This window comes from Nyctereutes procyonoides, unplaced genomic scaffold (assembly GCF_905146905.1).
Source record: "Nyctereutes procyonoides isolate TBG_1078 unplaced genomic scaffold, NYPRO_anot_genome, whole genome shotgun sequence".
Classification (NCBI taxonomy): Eukaryota; Metazoa; Chordata; class Mammalia; order Carnivora; family Canidae; genus Nyctereutes; species Nyctereutes procyonoides.
In genome coordinates this window covers 43,091,580-43,111,112 of record NW_026575125.1, presented here as the reverse complement: position 1 = coordinate 43,111,112, position 19,533 = coordinate 43,091,580, and the positions used below count along the sequence as shown (strand labels likewise).

Sequence of the window (19,533 nt, the reverse complement as noted above, 5' to 3'; positions counted from 1 at the left end):
AAGCCCACAGCAATTATCATTCTCAATGGGGAAACCCTGGGAGTCTCTCCTAAGATCAGGAACAAGACAGGGATGTCCACTCTCACCACTGCTATTCAACATAGGACTAGAAGTCCTAGCCTCAACAATCAGGCAACAAAAAGGAACAAAAGGCATTCAAATTGGTAAAGAAGAAGTCAAACTCTCTCTCTTCGCAGATTACATGATACTGTACTTAGAAAACCCAAAAGAGTCCACCCCAAGATTGTTAGAACTCCTACAGCAATTTGGCAGTGTGGCAGGATACAAAATCAATGCCCAGAAGTCAGTGGCATTTCTATACACTAACAATGAGACTGAAGAAAGAGAAACTAAGGAATCAATCCCATTTACAATTGCACCCAAAAGCATACGATACCTAGGAATAAACTTAACCAAAGAGGTAAAGGATCTATACCCTAAAAACTACAGAACACTTCTGAAAGAAATTGAGGAAGACACAAAGAGACGGAAAAATATTCCATGCTCATGGATTGGAAGAATTAATATTGTGAAAATGTCAATGCTACCCAGGGCAATTTACATGTTTAATGCAATCCCTAGGGCAGCCCCGGTGGCTCAGTGGTTTAGCGCTGCCTGCAGCCCAGGGCATGATCCTGGAGACCCTGGATTGAGTCCCACGTCGGGCTCCCTGCATGGAGCCTTCTTCTCCCTGTGTCTTTGCCTCTCTCTCTCTCTCTCTCTCTCTCTCTCTCTCTCTCTCTCTGTGTGTGTGTGTGTGTGTGTCTCTATGAATAAATAATGCAATCCCTATCAAAGTACTATGGACATTCTTCAGAGAGTTGGAACAAATTATTTTAAGATTTGTGTGGAATCTGAAACGACCCCGAATAGCCAGGGGAATATTAAAAAAAAAAAAAAACGTATCTGGGGGCATCACAATGCCAGATTTCAGGTTGTACTACAAAGCTGTGGTCATCAAGACAGTGTGGTACTGGCACAAAAACAGACACATAGATCAATGGAACAGAATAGAGAATCCAGAAGTGGACCCTCAACTTTATGGTTAACTAATATTTGACAAAAAGGAAAGACTACCCACTGGAAAAAAGTCTCTTCAATAAATGGTGCTGGGAAAATTGGACATCCACATGCAGAAGATTGAAACTAGACCACTCTCTTGCACCATACGCAAAGATAAACTCAAAATGGATGAAAGATCTAAATGTGAGACAAGATTCCACCAAAATCCTAGAGGAGAACACAGGCAACACCCTTTTGAACTTGGCCACAGTAACTTCCTGCAAGATACATCCATGAAGGCAAGAGAAACAAAAGGAAAAAGATCTATAAAGAACTTATGAAACTCAACAGCAAAGAAACAAACAATCCAATCATGAAATGGGCAAAAGACATGAATAGAAATCTCACAGAGGGAGACATAAGCATGGCCAACAAGCACATGAGAAAATGCTCCACATCACTGGCCATCAGGGAAATACAAATCAAAACCACAATGAGATACAACCTCACACCAGTGAGAATGGGGAAAATTAACAAGGCAGGAAACCACAAATGTTGGAGAGGATGTGGAGAAAGGTGAACCCTCTTGCACTGGTGGTGGGAATGTGAACTGGTGCAGCCACTCTGGAAAACTGTGTGGAGGTTCCTCAAAGTTAAAAATAGATCTTCCCTACAACCTAGCAATTGCACTGCTGGGGATTTACCTCAAAGATACAGATGCAGTGAATTGCCGGGACATCTGCACCCTGATGTTTATAGCAGCAATGTCCACAATAGCCAAACTGTGGCAGGAGCCTTGGTGTCCATCGAAAGATGAATGGATAAAGAAAATGTGGTCTATGTATACAATGGAAAATTACTCAGCCATTAGAAACGACAAATATCCCCCATTTGCTTCGACGTGGATGGAACTGGAGGATATTATGCTGAATGAAGTAAGTCAATCGGAGAAGGACAAACATTATATGGTCTCATTCATTTGGGGAATATAAATAATAGTGAAAGGGAATAGAAGGGGAAAGGAGAAAAAATGAGTGGGAAGTATCAGTAAGGGAGACAGAACATGAGAGACTCCTAACTCTGGGAAATGAACTAGGGGTGGTGAAGGGGAGGTGGGCGGGGGGTGGGGGTGACTGGGTGACAGGCACTGAGGGGGGCACTTGATGGGATGAGGACTGGGTGTTATTCTATATGTTGGCAAATTGAACACCAGTAAAAATAAATTTATAAAAAAATTTTAAAAAAAAGTTTTTTGCAGAGCTCATTTGGTGGTCACATATTCTTTTAGTTTCTGTCTATCTTGGAAGCTCTTTATCTCTCTTTCTATTCTGAATGAGAGCTTTGCTGGATAAACTATTCTTGGCTGCATATTCTTCTCATTTAGGACCCTGAATATATCCTGCCAGCCCTTTCTGGCCTGCCAGGTCTCTGTGGAGAGGTCTGCTATTAACCTAATACTTCTCCCCATAAAGGTAATGGATCTCTTGTGTCTTGCTGCTTTAAGGATCTTCTTTTTATCTTTGGAATTTGCAAGTTTCACGATTAAATGTTGAGGTGTTGAACGATTTTGGTTGATTTTAGGGGGGGGATCTATCTCCTGGATCTGAATGCCTGTTTCCCTCCCCAAGTTAGGGAAGTTCTCAGCTATGATTTGTTCAAATACACTTTCTGGACCTCTGTCCCTTTAGGTGCCCTCTGGAACCCCATTTAAGCATAGATTTTTCCTTCTGGGGCTGTCATTTATTTCCCTTAACCTATCCTAATGATCTTTTGTTTTTCTCTTTTTTCCTCAGCTTCCTTCCTTGCCATCAACTTGTCTTCTATGTCACTCACTTGTCCTTCTACCTCGTTAATCCTCATCGTTAGGACCTCCAGTTTGGATTGCATCTCATTAAATTGATTTTTAATTTCGGCCTGATTACATCTAAATTCTGCAGTCATGAAGTCTCTTGAATCCTTTATGCTTTTTTCTAGAGCCACCAATAGCTTTATAATTGTGCTTCTGAGTTGGCTTTCTGACATTGAACTGTAATCCAAATTTTGTAACTCTGTGGTAGAGAGGACTGTTTCTGATTCTTTCTTCTATGGTGAGTTTTTCCTTCTACTCATTTTGCTCAGTGCAGAGTGTCTAAAAACATGTTGTACTGAAAAAAGGAGAAAAAGAGAGAATAAAAGGGGTGGGGAAGAAACAGAAAACAAAAAACAAGGAGGGTATCCTCTGATTTTATATACTCTAAATCCCTTGACTTCCCCTGGAACTTTCCAGCGCTGCTTGGTCAAGAACTTGCTTTTCCCCTGTCCTTCCAGCTGGTCTTCTGGGGGAGGGTCCTGCTGTGCGGATTCTCAGGTGTGTGCACCTGGGGGAGCTGCCCAGCCCCCCGCAAGGTGAACGGCTCAGTGGGAGCTGTTTATCCTGTGAGGCACCTGGTCCCTCACGGCCCTGCTTAGTCCCAGGTACAAGGTGACACCAGGAGGAACAACAGTGGCAGCGTTCAGCTTTCCAGCTCTGGAGTCAGCTTCCGCAGTAACTACTGCAGCTCCCAGTCCACAGGTTCCTGGATGCTCCGGGGGCGGGGGCCGCCAATCTGCACAGCTCGGGGCCACCCGGCAGCAGGAGTGTCCTTGCTGCCCTGTGTCCTCCTGGCCTCCGCCTGTCCCAGGGGGAGCGCTGGATCCTGGCTGTGTTCCCAAGCACCCTGGGCTCCGGGATCTGCACCGCTGGAATCCCGCTCCCTGGTCCGCGCAGCCCCCTCCACACGGAGCCGCAGTCTGAGCTGCTCCCAGGGCCCAGCTGGGTGCACATTCCAGCCCTTTAGGGAGCTCAGCCGGCAGTGTGTGGTGAGCTCTCCCCCAGGGCACAGTTCCTCTGTTAGTGCCTCTGGGAGCCCGTGAGCATCCCTGCCCCTCCTGGGATCCTGCCCGAGTTCCCTGAGAACGCCTTTCCGTACAGGAAGATTGGTAGTTTCTGCTTCTCTGGGATGGGGCTTTCTCATCCTGGAGTCTCTTGCTGCCTGGCCTTAGCTTGGCTCCTTGCGGGGCCCCCTCCCCCTTGGATGCTTTTTATTTTATTTTTTCCCGTCTTCATACCTTGATAGAAGTGCGAACTCTTCTCACTGGAGCATTCCAGCTCTTCTCTCTTTAAATCTCAGGCCGTATTTGTAGGTTTTCAGGATGATTTGAAAGTTATCTAGGTTGGTGGGGACAGTTGACTTGGGGACCCTACTCTTCTGCCATCTTGCCCCGCCTCAGAAATGTCTCCTCTTGACAGAAGATAAGGTCCAAAAGAGATTCTGGCATGCTACTCCAAGCAGCTTTCCAAATTTAGACTCTAGAAAGCTGCCTAATTATGAAAGTAGAGCCATATTGGGGTTAAAAATCCTAATTCTCTGTTTGTCATCCAGGAAGAAACAAAGAAAGCCAAAAACCTGATATACGGACCAAGGGTATTAGCCCACCCTCCCAGCTGCCCCAGGTCTGAACACTGAGGCCTGTCTGCCCAGTAGGGTTCTATCTCTTCGAACTGGGCACCAAGGCCACCCCCCCCCCACCAAAGGATCCTCCTTATACAGACTCATCCTTCAATTCACACCCTAATTCAATTCTTCTTCTCATGAAGAGAAAGTCTCTCAACTAGAGAAGGAAATTGGATAACTTAGATCCTTGAGGCACAGGGTAAAAAACATCCCTGGGCTATGCATGGAGCTCCTGAACAATAAGAGGGGAGGGGAACCATTTTAACAACAAACATTATTTTTTTTATTAAATTTCACTCAAATACTATAATAATTTCTTTTCTTTCATAAAAAACTTAAATATTTATAAGATTATCAATATGAGAAAAGACAAATAAAAGAGTAAAAATAAAGAAAAGTGATCAAGAGAAATTCAAAGAGAATAAATAACAGCTTATTTAAATGCCTGACTGGACCTGGTGGTTGCTGCCAGAGTGCCAGATCCTCAGCCTCAGAATTAGCAGTAGTTCAAAATCTCCTCTAGCTTCAACATGTCCAAGGGAGGTATTTTGGTGACTTCGAAGAAGACCCTGCAAAAGAAAGAGGGGGGGGTGTGCTTAGTGTAAAATAGGCCAAAGAAAAGAGACTCCATGGAACAAGTGGGACACAAGGCTCTTGTTTTCCTATCTTGGTTTAACCCAAAAGCAGAAAGTAAGGTGAACAGCACTGAATCTTTCTTTTTCCTTACATGAGGCTAGTCTGTGCCTCCCCCCATGGCTGAGCACAAACCCATCCTCAACTGGAGCTTGGTACTTACTGGTGAGAATACTTGGAATACACAGTCTTGAGCTTATTGGAAGGACGCAATGTCAGCAGGATGTTTAGCTGCTTGACCAAGGGGTGAAGATCAGAGGTCTTATAGCCACTGTAATACTCCAGGGCAGGAACCTGGAAGAAGCAACACGAACAGTGACTTTCACCACAGGAAGCAGATCCTTCCTCCATCTCTACTATCCCAAGTCCAAACTCTTCCTATACATGGTACAGGCAGAGAAGAAAGTCAAGCATTTTAAAAACACATACAGCACAAGTATAGAGCACCCTCCTAGAAGACTTGGCTCTAGCCGCAAACTAATGGTATGGCTACCCATATGTATGTAGGTACCATAGTACCAGCTGGATATTAGCCCTGGTTGTAGGTATTCATGTAAGCTGAAATCCACTAAATAATCTAAGGAACACAACTGACTTTGTAATTTACTCACTCTCAGGTCAAGAGCCAATGGCCAGGCAAACCTCAAAACAAACTTAAGATCCCAAGTCAACAGACAACAGGAATTGAATGCAGCTCCTCTTCTCAAGCTCTAAGAGTTATCATTCCATGCATTTATTTTCTCATTCAGTCTTAAGGGAGCCTATTATGGGGCAGAAGTGATACCGCAGAATGTTTGAGAGCAAAGGCTCCAGGGGCAAATGGCTTGGGTTCAAATTTTAGCTCCACCAACAGCATGGGGTTGAGCCCATTATTAACTTCTTGGTGCCCCAGTTTCCCTCTAGGCCAAATGGGGATAATTATAGTAATGGCATCATAGGATTAAATGAGTTAAGGTATACAAGGCACACAGAACAGAGCCTAGCACAAAATAAGTACCCAAACAATGCTAGCTAGGATTATTACCAAGCCCTGTGTGTATAGGCTGCTGTGAATACAAAGATGACTAAGGCCCCTTCCCCTTTAAGGAATATGTAGTGGGGGAGACAGACATGCGCACAGAGAATTACAGAATGTGTGGGAAGGTCTACGGTGGAAGTGCAAGCCCAAATGTCTACCTGAAATTGGGAATGAGAGCTAACAAGCCCACCAGTTTTGATCCCTTCATCTTTTACATGCTCCCTTAGACACTTCTACAGGAATCCCAGTGTTCTACCAGGTATTGTTTAGAATACACTGCCATAGGTAAAGGGTAATCTTTGGCAGGCTGAGCAGGGGAGTAACACATGGGTAACATATTATATTGGGTGTGTCAAATAAGATTAATGGCCCCATTGTCACCGCACAGCAGGCCCCAAGTGCTTCATCTTAAGTATTATGAAAGCCTACTCACTGGTGTTCCCACTTTTATACTAACTCTCATTTAATTCACCTCCTATACTGCTATACCAGTGCTATTTCCAAAACACACAAAGACAAGTAGGTCACTCCCCTGCCTCAAAACCTTCCAATGCCTTAATATAAAGTAGGTCCCTCTACTCGGCATCAAAGATCTCTCACAATCTGACTACACTATACCATACTGGTCTCATCTCTCACCACTCCCTATTAATATACCCTCTGCTCTATCTATAGGAAGTGTCACATTCTGCCCCCCAATACAACACATTCCTCTCATTGCCTTTACATCCTGTCAATTATCATTCCCTCTACCTAAAATGTCTTCTCTTACAGGTTCCTATACATCTTTCAAGACCCAACTCAAAAGTCACCTCCTCTGTGAAGCCCTTCTTATCTATAGAAGCAGTACACATATAGCATAGAGGACTATGGGGTCATATTACTGGGTTCAGATTGGGACTGACACTTAGCCAATACTGTCTGGCACAACCATGCCAAGTATTAAAACACAGAAATATTTCTACAAGTAGTTTGCTGCCCTGAGTCCCTTAGTTGTTCCCTTAGAACCTATCACATTTCCCTAGGATCCAAAGATCAAAGCCTAGCACAGCATGGGGCGTCCAGGGCTAGAGTTCCAAAGCTGTGGCCACATCAATTCTGATTATACGATAGGCATACAATTTAAACACTACTCCTAATCCCCAAAGACTAGCTCTGCCTCTCATTAGCAAAATATGGGAAGTTATTTCTTATTTGTAAAGTAGGAGTAATAGTAGTGATCTTATAAAGATTAAATGAGTTAATACACAGGGTGCTTAGATCACTGTCTGAGCACTGAATAAATGCTAGCCATTTTTTCCCTTTTCATTATCATCACTGCCATTGACTGAATGCTTTCCCTGTCCCAAGACACTTCAGTATGACTTGTCCAAGTTCACACAACTGTTGATAGGAGTCTTTCTCGGTACACAGAGGTTTTCCCAACAGTAGTGGCTGCTGGATTTCTAGGCTGGAGTGAGTTTTATTTGCACTGGGGAAGGAGGTTTTAGGGGCCTTCCTCTTCAGAGAAGACCACTATACTATACCTCTGAGTTGCCCATTATACACATGGTCAGCTGCTTTCACAACTTTGTTCTCCGGGTCTGTGTTTCTCAAATTCTGTTCCAATGAGCTCTCTTGGGGGGAGTGGGGGAGGGCAACTTTGCTGGGAGGACTGCAAGGGGCAGGGGCAGAATGGGGTCAGGTAAGAAGGCAGCCCATCCCACTGCCTGCTGCAACCAGAATTATTCCATAGTCATCTGTTTTCTGATACTGGACTTTTAAGTAAGCTTTTTTAGGAACAAAGCTTTACTGTGACTAAGAAAAATAAAATTATTAAAACCCATTGCTGTAAAAACCCTTCAGGCAGCCAGGCTCCTAACACGTTGAGATGTCAAAGAATTTATAACTATGGGTACATGCCAATTTTATCACCAAGCTTCCCATGACCCTAACTTTACACCTTCCTCCTGAATTTACCCTGTGGTTTCTTGCTTTTAACTGAAGTACTGGTAACATACAATACTACATTAGTTTCAGGTGTATAACATAGTGATTCAGCATTTATATACATTACAAATTGTGCTCGCCATGATAAGTATAGTCAACATCTGTCACCATACAACATTATTATAATGTTACTGACTATACTACCTATGCTGTACTTTGTGTCCCCAAGACATACTTAGATTGTAACCAGAAATTTATACCTTTTAATGCTCTTCACCTATTTCACCCATCCCTCTACCTCCTCTTCTCACCAGTTTGTTCTCCATATTTATGAATCTGTTTTTTTTGTTTTAGATCCCACATATAAGTGACATAAAACAGTATTTGCCTTTCTCTAACATATTTCACATAGTATAATACCCTCTAGGTCCATCCATGTTGTCACAAATGGTAAGATTTTATTCTTTTTTACAGCTAAGTAATATTCCTCTGTGTGTGTGTGTGTGTGTGTGTGTGTGTACCACATCTTTATTCATTCATCTATCAATCCACACTTAGGTTGCTGACTCTGTGCTTTTAAATCTCTACCCCATGCCCCCAAAAAGTGTTTACCCAGTATCTGAGCTTCATCATGTAGAGGGCCAGGAGGAAGGAGCCAGCAGCTAGCTTGGAAGCCTTCTCCTGGACATAGTCGTATTCCTGCAGAGTCATCTCACAGATGAAGCGGGACAAAGTCAGTGTCTTCATGCTGGCATGGAGACACTAAAGGTAGCAAGAAGACTGGCTCAGCAATCAATTCAGAAAAGCAGCACCAAGCAGAAGATCCCCTGTACTCACACTCTCCAGTTATCCCACACCTCACGCCTAAATTTACCTCTCCAGCTACCATGATTCACATTAAGGACCCCACCCCCCAAAGCACAGAACCTTTAGGCCGGGGATTCTGAAATTGGCCAATAGGATTTCCTACCTTTAGAGTTTTTAACCAAATTATCCATTGTCCTTGCGGTACCCCCCCCCACCTCCTCTTTCTTTGCAAGTGATCCTTTGAAGAGCCAAAGCCCAACTGTAACTTTGCATGTGGCTCCACTCTAGAAATATCACATGCTTCAAAGGAATTTTCCTTTTCTTGTTTGAATCTTTTTTTAAAAATGATAACCTATAACACATACATAGAGAAAAGTACACCCATGTACTTGTAGAATACATAATTATAAAGTGACCTCCCCTGAAACCAATACTCAGATGAAGGAAGAGAACTTTACCAGCATCTCCCCCAAACTTCCCACATGTCCCTTCCTATCAAAGAATCTTCTCCGCACCCCCCATGCTGCCTTTACCTCAGAACTTAAAGACACACCAGGAAAATCTTCTATTTTGTTCCCCACATACACACTTCATAAAGATTATCAATCTAGGAAGCTGGATTGAAGAAGAAATTCCCCTGCCCCCACGTTGCCCCTTACCCCTTTCCTACCACTCACACAGCCACTCTGGGTATGGAGGGGACTAACCCAGTAGTGGGAGAATAAGGATGTACCTCCTCCCTCTTACCCTAGCATATCTGCGCAAGAAATGATAGGCGATGGGAATGTTGATATCAAATTTAAGAGTTTGCAGGATGCTGATTTCCATGCTGAGCATTTCATGTCGCTGATAAATATCATCACAGATATATAGGAAGTCATCCACACAGGGTGGGCAGGGCTCCTAGGGGTGGAGAGGAGAGATAGTCATAATCAGGCAAAAGGCCACTCCACTCTGCCTTGAGATAAAAGGCAGTGGGGGAGAGAAGTGAAAGATAGGAGGCAATAACATTTCCCAGCATAAACCTTCAGAGTAGCTCTGAGAGCAAAATTCTGGTTAATTTGAGTGGCCCATCTGAAAAACAAAATCAGAGACATAGGAGAGATCTTCCCCACATGTGCACCACTGGAGACAGAATAGGGCTTTTGGGGGTAGATTTTCACACTGTTAGAAGTGGCATAATATGGCATAGGAACCAGTAGCAATGATCAGTCTTTTTTTTTAGATTTTAGTTATTTATTCACAAGAGACACACACACACAGAGAGAGGCAGAGACACAGGCAGAGGGAGAAGCAGGCTCCATGCAGGGAGCCCAATGTGGGACTCAATCCCAGGATTCCAGGATCACACCCTGGGCCAAAGGCAGGCTCTAAACTGCTGAGCCACCCAGGGATCCCAATGATCAGTCTTTTAATGAGTGAAATTCTGAAACAGGCAATCTAAGGCTTACTCTGGGGGAACGGAGGAAAGACGGCCACAGAAAGCAGAGCTAGAGATGGAAAATAAGCTTGCACTCTGTTTCCCAGTCTAAGAAATGAATAGGGATGTTTGGGAAGGGGCATTACTGAGGTAGCAGGCAGTGAGAGACAGGCAGACAGGCACTAAAAGCCTAAGCAGAGACTGAGGACTGAAGAGGGTGGGAGGATACGCTTGTGGGCTACATTGGGAAGATCTAGACCAGGCCAAGGGTCAGAAGAACCCCCATCTGGGAAGCACTTTGATATGCCCTGCCTTCTGCAGGTTTGAATCTTGGTTTGGGGAAGAAGACTAGTAAGCAGGAAGACCACTGAATCTTTTATCCAGCTCTATCTAACTGTCCACCCCAACATTCTTCCCATGCCTTTCTCTGTCTATTTTGTGATCTCAGACTAGACCAACTCTCTAGTTTTGCAGACAAGAAGACTGAGGCACAGAAAGAGGGAGCCAATTGCTCTAGTTCACACAGCAATGTATCAACAACACTAGGGCAAGAAAACTCTCCCTTTCTTTGCCTGACTCACCAGTGGTTCCTTCCTCTCTTGTCTTCTCATAACATTTTCATACTTACCTTTGCAAAAGTGTTTCTGTACTTGTCAATCCTGTGAAGGGAAGACCCCTTCTCCAAAAAACAGTGGGGGCCCTTCATTCTGATAACCAGAACAGGGGTACTTCTGGTTCCCAGATTTGCTAAGAAGTACCTCTTTGCATTCTGCTCCTCCTTCTGCTTTTGGCCAAGGACCCTCAACTTCTTTTTAACCCCCATGAAGCTGAGGCATGGAGTATTTAGTACCTTAGTACTTAGTACCTTGTGATAAGCCACGAGGATGGCCCTAGGTAGGAGGACCAAATATATGAGAGAAAAAAGGAAGGAGTGAGGGAAGGAAAGGAATGAACCAGGGAGTGAGTGATCAGGCAAGGAAATGAGCCAGAGGGGAAGCAGCAAAGGAGGGGAGCAAGGGAGAGAGTAAGGGAGAAAGGGAGGGAGGAGGCTAGTGAGGGAAGAAGGGACAGAGGGAGGAAGTAAGTCAGGGAAGACAGGGAAAAAGAGAGATGGAAAGAGGATAGAAGGGAGCAAGTGATAGCAGGTAGGAGGAAGTGAACACTGGAGAGGGAGCTATCAAGAGGGGGAGCTTGGAGGGAGCAGACAATGAGGGGGAGCCAGGGAGCAAGTTAGTAGGGAAGGAAGTGAATCCCATAGGGAAACAGTGAGGAAAGAAGCAAGGGAAGGAGGGAGGAGAGAAGAAACAAGGGAAGAAGGAAATGAGAGAAGGAAGGTGGGAGGCAGCTAGAATTAGAGGGAGTCATGGTGCCAGGGTACTAGGAAGCAAGTGTGGGAGGTAGAGAGGGAAGGAGCATGTGCAGAAGGGAGAGAAAGGATGAACAGAAAAGGGAGGATGGAGAGGATGGAAGGGGGAAGTAAAAGAGGGGAAGGGAGTGCAGCATGAAAGGACTGAGGTGGGGAGTGAGGAGAGATGGGACAGAGGGAAGAGAGCAAAGGCAGGGAGAAGGGGAAGAAAGAAGTAAAGGAGGGAGGGGGAGGTAGGAGGAAGAGAATGGAAAGGGATAGAGTGAGGGAGGGTGGTAGAAGGAGGTGGCAGGAACAGAGACACAGGAGAAGGAGTGGATAGAGTAAGGATGGGAGGAGGGGAGGGGAAAACCAGTGGTGGGGGGGAGATACAACAAGGAGGAAACAGAGTTTGTAGTGAATGAGTGCACAAGGCAAGGATGGAAGAATGAAGGGAGGGATGACAGAGGCGCTGAGAGAAGGCTAGAAAAAAGAATGGAGTTAGGGAGCAAGGGTGGAAGTGAAGCAAGAGCTGCAAGAAAGGGAGGGAGAGAGGGAGACAAGTAAGAAGCAAATGAGGGGGGACTGGGATGAGGGAGGGAGATAAGGACCTAGGTAGTGAGTGAGGGAGTGAAGAAGGGAGGGAGGCAAGAATTTAAGGATAAAATGGGGGGGGGGGCAAGTGAGGGAGCACAAAAAACCCCCACAGTTCTAAAGCTCTCTGAATTCAGTAAAAGTTGCTACCTCTCTGCTTCTAAACCCTAAGGTTTCATACCAGTAGCCTATCTATGGAAAAATCACAGTTGAGCAAGATCATTTAGCATCTGAGGAAGAGGGGAAAAATAAGAGAAATTAGATGGATTACGGTTATGAAAGAAAGGCCAGCAGGGTACCTTGGTGGCTCAGTCGGTTAGGCGGCCAACTCCTGATTTTAGTTCAGGTCATGATCTGGGGATCCTGGGATCAAGCCCTGTTCAATGGGGAGTCTGCTTCAGGATTCTAGCTCTCCCTCTGCCCCTCCTTCCACTCTCTTCCTCTCTCTAAGGTGAATGGATAAATGTTAGAAAGAGTAAAAGAATGAATGAATGAATGAAAGAAAGAAAGAAAGAAAGAAAGAAAGAAAGAAAGAAAGAAAGAAAGACAGCCACTTTCTTTTATATGATACTTTAAATATAACTATTTCATCTGAACTCACTACCATCTGTAGGAAGCCGTGTTCTCTTAAATGTTGCCAGCACCCAGGTTTGGAACTGCTTTCTTATATATGCAGTTCAAGATCCCACTAGGTGGAAATGAAGTTGGTTGAAGGAAAAAGAAATGCAGGGTGGGCAGAGAATTGTGGATCAGGAGGAAGATTTACAAAGAACAATGTATTTAACTAGATGCATGCCCACCTACACACATCTTCAAAGAAGAATGAAAGAACCCTGCAGTCATCAGGAAACAAATATACCACCACTGCCACCCAAAACCAGTGCCTCTGCTAGGAAAGACACAAAAAAAGGTAGGAAATCTTATTTGTGGGTATATATATGTAATTATACACACACACACAGGTGCATATATATGCAAATGTAAATGCATGTGTATGTGTGTAGATACATGTATGGGATACACACACATATATGTACATATATACACATATATATATATACATACATATATATTGGACTTGGATAGAAACCGGATTAATTTTCTCCAGGCTCTGTGAACTCAGACTCACCTCAAATTTTGCTGCAATCAGAAATGCAGTGGAACCAAGGAGTTGTAGCTTATCCCTCTTGCATATTACCTCCATAAGGTAGTGATCCACCAGTTTTACTGCCAAGTACAGGGTCTCGTGACTCATCTCAAAGGTCATCTGGAGGAATACACAAACAGGAATCTGCCATACCATCCCACCCCAATGTCACATCCAGTAGATAGAACTACCTGGTCTGTGGCATTGAGGACAGTAGAACTACCAGACCTGGCCAGCTGAGACTCAGCTATGAATTGTGGGAACTGCTTCAGCTAGGTGCCTGGCTAGATCTCCTGTGCCTTTGAGGACGCTGGCATTATCTATCCCTACACATTTAGGTAGATGACCAGTCTTATAAATCAGAGAGATGCTCTGCCTTCTCTTTGAGCACCTTGGGTGAACACACCCTCTTCCCTTGAGCTACAATACTTAGGTTCTTGCTCTCCCCATTTGTTACTACATTATACAGTGAACTCTCCCAAAGAGATCATGTCATTTACCTCTAAAATACAGAGACCTGTTTATTATTCGTTTACTAGTGTCTCTTCCCAAATAGATATGCTATTAGAAGATACGGATTGGGAGAAAGGACCAATAGCACCATTTGAAAGTGAGCTGAGGGAGAAGCCAGAATGAGATTAAAGCATTAGTAGTATAATCCTCCTTCCCTTTTTTCTCTTATCTATCCTTGCCTTGGCTTTGCCAACTCCAAGAAACCACCTCCTGTAATTCTAGACCCAGTGTTAGTTCTGGCCTATATGGCACCTTTGTGCATATTAGGGAAAAAAGTGACTTCTTTGGGTGAATGCAGCCCTGCAGGCACAAATTTTATTAAGTAAACTATACCTTTATATGAATTAGCAAAAGGTGCCCCTGCCTCAAGGCAGAGCAGCTCCACGGCCAGAATGTACAGCTTGACAAATGGTATGAGCTAGATTCCATCATCCACTTTTGTCTTGCCTAGAAACCTTGTGTAGACACAATCTGCATTACACACAAGGGTCCTACCCAATCCTCTGTAATGTGTCTTCCTCTCAATCCCTTAGGTTCTTAGATTCAAGAGCAACAAAATCTACACTAACCCGACACTTCAACCAATGCAGGAATCTTCTCTTTAATGTCTCCCCCAAATACTGTTCAGTTCCTGCTATAGAACCTCCAAATACAGCTCAATCTGTCTTTGAATGGTTTTAATGGAAAATTCTTCCTTATACTGAGTTGAAATCACCTTCCGGGTAAAATTTGCTTACTTCATTGGGCCTCCTTTTATATAGGCTATGCTTATTGACTGAAGCCTAGATGTTCAAAAAGTAGGTCAGTAAGAAGCATCAGAGGAATGGATGTATATTTGCATAGGTGAATGATTATCAGAAGATGGCTGAAGACATGAGGTCAGCAACAGATGCACTGAATTTCTGAATAACAGAAACACTAAGAAGCTGTTCTTAGTCTTCCTGAGATATGGCTTTGAATTTTCTCAGAAATCCATCCTTATCAGTTTCCTATTGCAACGTAATAAATTACCACATACTTAGTGGCTTAAAACAACACATATTCATTATCTCACAGATCTCAAGGTCAAAAGTCCAAAATGAGACTCACTGGACTAAAAAAAACAAAAATTGAGGTGTTCACAGGGCTGTGTTTCTTTCTAGAGGTTCCAGTAGAAAAATCCTTCTTCTAACTTCCACAATCTGCCCACATTCCTTGGTTTGTGGTCCCTTCCATCCCCCAAGGCCAGCAATGGCCAGTAGAGTCTTTCTCACACTGAATTACTCTCTGCCTCCCTCTTCCACATTTAATAACCTTTGTAATTATATTTCGTCCACTTGGATAATCCAGGATAATCACCCTATCTTTATTTTAAGATCTTATTTATTTATTCATGAGAGACACACACACACAGAAAAGCAGACACAGGCAGAGGGAGGCCCCATGCAGGGAGCCTGATGTGAGACCTGATCCAGGGACCCCAGGATCACACCCTGGGCCAAAGGCAGGTGCTAAACCACTGAGCCACCAAGGGATCTCCATAATCACCCTATCTTAAATTTAGCTGTTTACAATCTTTTTTTTAAATTGTTTTTATTTATTCATGATAGGCACATAGTGAGAGAGAGAGAGAGGCAGAGACACAGGCAGAGGGAAAAGCAGGCTCCATGCACTGGGAGCCCGATGCAGGACTCGATCCAGGATCTCCAGGATCGCGCCCCGGGGCCAAAGGCAGGCGCCAAACCGCTGCGCCACCCAGGGATCCCAGCTGTTTACAATCTTATTTCCATATTCTATCTTAATTTCCCCTTGCCATGTAAAGTAACATTCTAGGTTCTGGACGTGAACATATTATTCTGCCTATCACATCTTCCAAAGGAATGTCATAAGAAAGAGATGGAGAGAGTTCATGCAGATGAAGGGTAATGATTAGCATCTTAAGGATCAAGAAATTGAGGTCAAATAATTACCAAAAAAAGACAATAAGAATGGAAAGTAGCAGTTCTCCAAGGATGATAACCTCTGTGAATAAATGACAAAGCCAATGCTTGTATAGCCTCCTTCCAGTATCTCTCCTAGGCACTTGGCCACCCATGTAACTAACACATTTTATGAAATGGTAACATCTAAAGTATAGATAGTATCTGAATGAACAGTTGAAATCTGGAGGCAATAAATATTCCAATCAGCAGCAGTGTCAGTTATAGCAATCCTCCTTCCTTGAATAGAAGACAGTATTCTACTAACAATTCTACCACTCAGAACTACATAGAGCAAGTCTAATTGTTCTTGTGACAGCCCTTTAGCTACTGAAGACAGTTACCATGATTCCCATAAATTTCCATTCTAGACCAAATAACTAGACTTCCTCTGACTATTCTTCACATGATATGGTTTTCTGTCCCCTCAGCCTCAGGCTCCAAATGAGGAGCCTAACTTGGTGCCAGTTAGAGAAAAGCAGCAGTGATCTGGATAATTCAAGCAGCTACAACAAAGACAAGAAACCTTTCAGCCCTGTAAGCAAGGGTCTCTCCCTCACAGCTGCCTTTGGCTAGCACATCCTTCTAATGCTTCATAAATGCTCCTTCTAATGCTCCTTATCTGGGGATGGGTAAGAAGAAACAAAAGGGAAGTAATAAATAAATAATGACGGAAAATATAAATATTACTCTTAGCAGCCACTAGAAATGACAAATACCCACCATTTGCTTCGACGTGGATGGAACTGGAGGCTGTTATGCTGAGTGAAGTAAGTCAGTAGGAGGACAATCATTATATGGTTTCACTCATATGGGGAATATAAAAGATAGTGAAAGGGATTATAGAGGAAAGGAGAGAAAATGAGTGGGAAAAATCAGAGAGGGTGACAAAACCTGAGAGACTTCTAACTCTGGGAAATGAATAAGGGGTAGTGGAAGGGGAGGTGGGTGGAGGCAATGGGGTGACTGGGTGATGGGCACTGAAAGGAGCACTTGATGGGATGAGCACTGGGTGTTATACTATATGTTGGCAAATCAAACTCCAATAAAAAATATACATATAAAAAAAGGAGGAGACAAACTTGACAAAACTTATCTCAAATTCCAAAACTCAATAGACCATCTTCTGCAAAGATGAATAAATGGAGAAAATCACCCATTTATATGAAAAAGAACAAGTAATTTTTCAAGGAGAAACGTTCTGAGAAACCAGAGCAAGTATTTACTTATGAAACCTTTTCACTTCAAAGAACTGAAATAAACTTGTAAAAAGTATACTCTCAACAATATCCGAGAGGACACTGAATCTATGAAGAGAACATACCAGGATTCAGAAAGACTGGTTTCTGATGGAAAAGCAATTACTTAATTAAAAATGTAATAGAGTAAGTGAATAGTACATTAAGTTATGACAAATCAAATCAATGAATCCAAAGGCTGCTTTAAGAAATTCTCCCAGAACTGAGAGGTATGAGAGAGTTGAAGATAATGAATGAAAACCTGAGACACAAGAATAGATTCTGGAGATGCACATGTGCACACACACACATACACACTTAGAATGAGATAAGAGGCGAAGAGAAATAATAAATAATAGGTAAAAATTTCTCTGAGCCAGTCTCTCCTCTAGTCATCCAAGATGCTGAAAGGAAAGAAGGCTAAGCAGAAGGTAGCCCCAGCCCCTGCTGTTGTGAAGAAGCAGGAAGCCAAGAAGGTAGTCAATCTTCCATATTAGAAAAGGTCCAAGAATTCTGACATCAGACAGGGCACCCAGCCCAAAAGGGTCCTCACTTGCTTTGTCAAATGACCCCACTACCTCCAGCTGCAGCAGCAAAGAGCTATTCATTATAAACTTCTAAAAGTGCCTCGGGCAATTAACCAGTTCATCCAGGCCTTGGACCACCAAACGGCTACTCAACTGCTTACACTGGCTCACAAATACAGATGAAAAACAAAGCAAGAGAAGCAACAGATTGTTGGCCCAGGCTGAGAAGAAAGCTGCTGGCAAAGAGGATGTCCCCACTAAGAAGCTGCCTGTTCTTCAAGCTGGGATTAATACGTTCACCACCTTGATGGGAAACAGGAAGGCTCAGCTGGTAGTGATTGCACATGATGTGGATCCCATTGAGCTGGTTGTCTTCCTGCCTGCCCTGTGTCTTAAGATGGAGGTTCCCTATTGCATTATCAAGGGGAAGGCCAGGCTGAGGTGTCTGGTCCACAGGAAGACCTGCAGCACTGCCGCCTTCACACAGGTTAGCTCAGAATACAGAGTAGTTCTGGCTAAGCTGGTGGAAGCTCTTGGGACCAATTCCAATGACAGGCATGTTGAGATCCACTGTCACTGGACAGGCAATGTCCTAGATCCAAAGTCAGTGGATCGCACTGCCAAGTTGGAAAAGACAAAGGCTAAAGAACTGGCTACCAAACTGGGCTAAGTGTATGCTGCTGAATTTTCTGTACATAAAAGTAATAAAAAGTTATCTTTCAAAAAAAAAAATTCAGGGGCACCTGGGTGGCTCAGTGGTTAAGCGTCTGCTTTTGGCTCAGGCCCTGATCCCAGGATCCTGGGATCAAGTCCCACGTCAGGCTCTCCACGGGGAGCCTCCTCCCTCTGCCCCTCTGCCTATGTCTCTGCTTTGCTCTCTGTGTCTTTCATGAATAAATAAATAAAATCTTTAAAAAATTTTCTCTGAGCTAAAGAAAGATTGAATCTTCAGACTTGAAAGGACTCACAATATACTGGACAAAATTAAGGAAAATATATCTACATCTAGAAATGTCAAAAATGATTATTTGTAGGGAAGGTAATGTATTAAATAATAATATGGATCTAAAAGTCTCCATTATTTTTATTTTATAAAGATAGAAGCAGAAATAAACTAAAAGTGTGCAAATTGTCTCATTTTACTTGAGAGGCAATTAATTAATAGATCAGGTACACTAGAGGGGTTGATTAACTAAATAAAGAACTATATCCATATAAAAGAATATGATGCAATACTTTAAAAGAATAAAGTAGATCTATGATTATATTGAAAGATCACTAAGACATTCTTAAGAGAGCAAGGTACAGAGCAATGTGTACAGCATGACCCTATTCATATAACAAAAATATCATAAAACCCACACTCTTTTAAAAGCTGTATTTTATGTGTATATATGCATATATGTGTGTACATCCGTATATTATTCATAAAATTCAAGATTTTTAAAGAAAGGATAGTCAAAAACTTAAAAGTGATAATACACAAAAGGATCTGGAAGTATACACACTAAATTATTTATAGTTATTACCTAGTGTTTTCTTTGACCTCAATGGATTTAAATCAGAAATTGATAACAAAAAAATAATAGCAAAAACTCCAAACACCTGGATGTTAAACAAGAAACTTCTAAATAGTCCAAGGATCAAAGAGGATGTCTTGCAAACGTTGAGGCATGCAGTGCTTAGGAAGAAATTTAGAGCATTAAATGCTTCTATTATAAGAGAAGTTTCCACCTTAAGAAACTAGAAAAAGAGCAAATCAAACCCAAAGGAACTACAAACATTTGAACAGAAAACTGAAAACAGAAATACAGTAAGAAAATGAATGAAATGAAAACAGAAATACAGTAAGAAAATGAATGAAATGAAAACAGAAATACAGTAAGAAAATGAATGAAATGAAAACCTGGTTCGTTGAGAAGATCCATA

The 19,533-nt window shown here is 42.9% G+C and overlaps 1 protein-coding gene and 1 pseudogene across 4 annotated transcripts in view; one reads left to right on the top strand and one right to left on the bottom strand.

Annotated features, from left to right (window-relative positions):
* CCNB3 (cyclin B3) overlaps positions 1–19,533 on the bottom strand; it is a 75,022-nt gene that overhangs the window by 21,847 nt on the left and 33,642 nt on the right. For 2 of the 4 annotated variants that reach the window (XR_008666221.1, XR_008666220.1), the window contains exons 8-12: positions 13,351–13,488; positions 9,610–9,765; positions 8,668–8,817; positions 5,272–5,402; positions 4,931–5,044 (exon numbers count right to left, since the gene is read on the bottom strand). Coding sequence is in view for 2 of the 4 variants with exons in the window: in XM_055338825.1 (XP_055194800.1) it covers positions 4,972–5,044; positions 5,272–5,402; positions 8,668–8,817; positions 9,610–9,765; positions 13,351–13,488 (648 nt within the window). In the remaining 2 variants the exon portion in view is untranslated. Of the gene's footprint in view, positions 1–4,759; positions 5,045–5,271; positions 5,403–8,667; positions 8,818–9,609; positions 9,766–13,350; positions 13,489–19,533 lie in introns of those variants that run through there. The other 2 variants (XM_055338825.1, XM_055338826.1) reach the window with 2 other exon arrangements.
* LOC129518636 (60S ribosomal protein L7a-like) lies at positions 17,479–18,274 on the top strand (annotated as a pseudogene).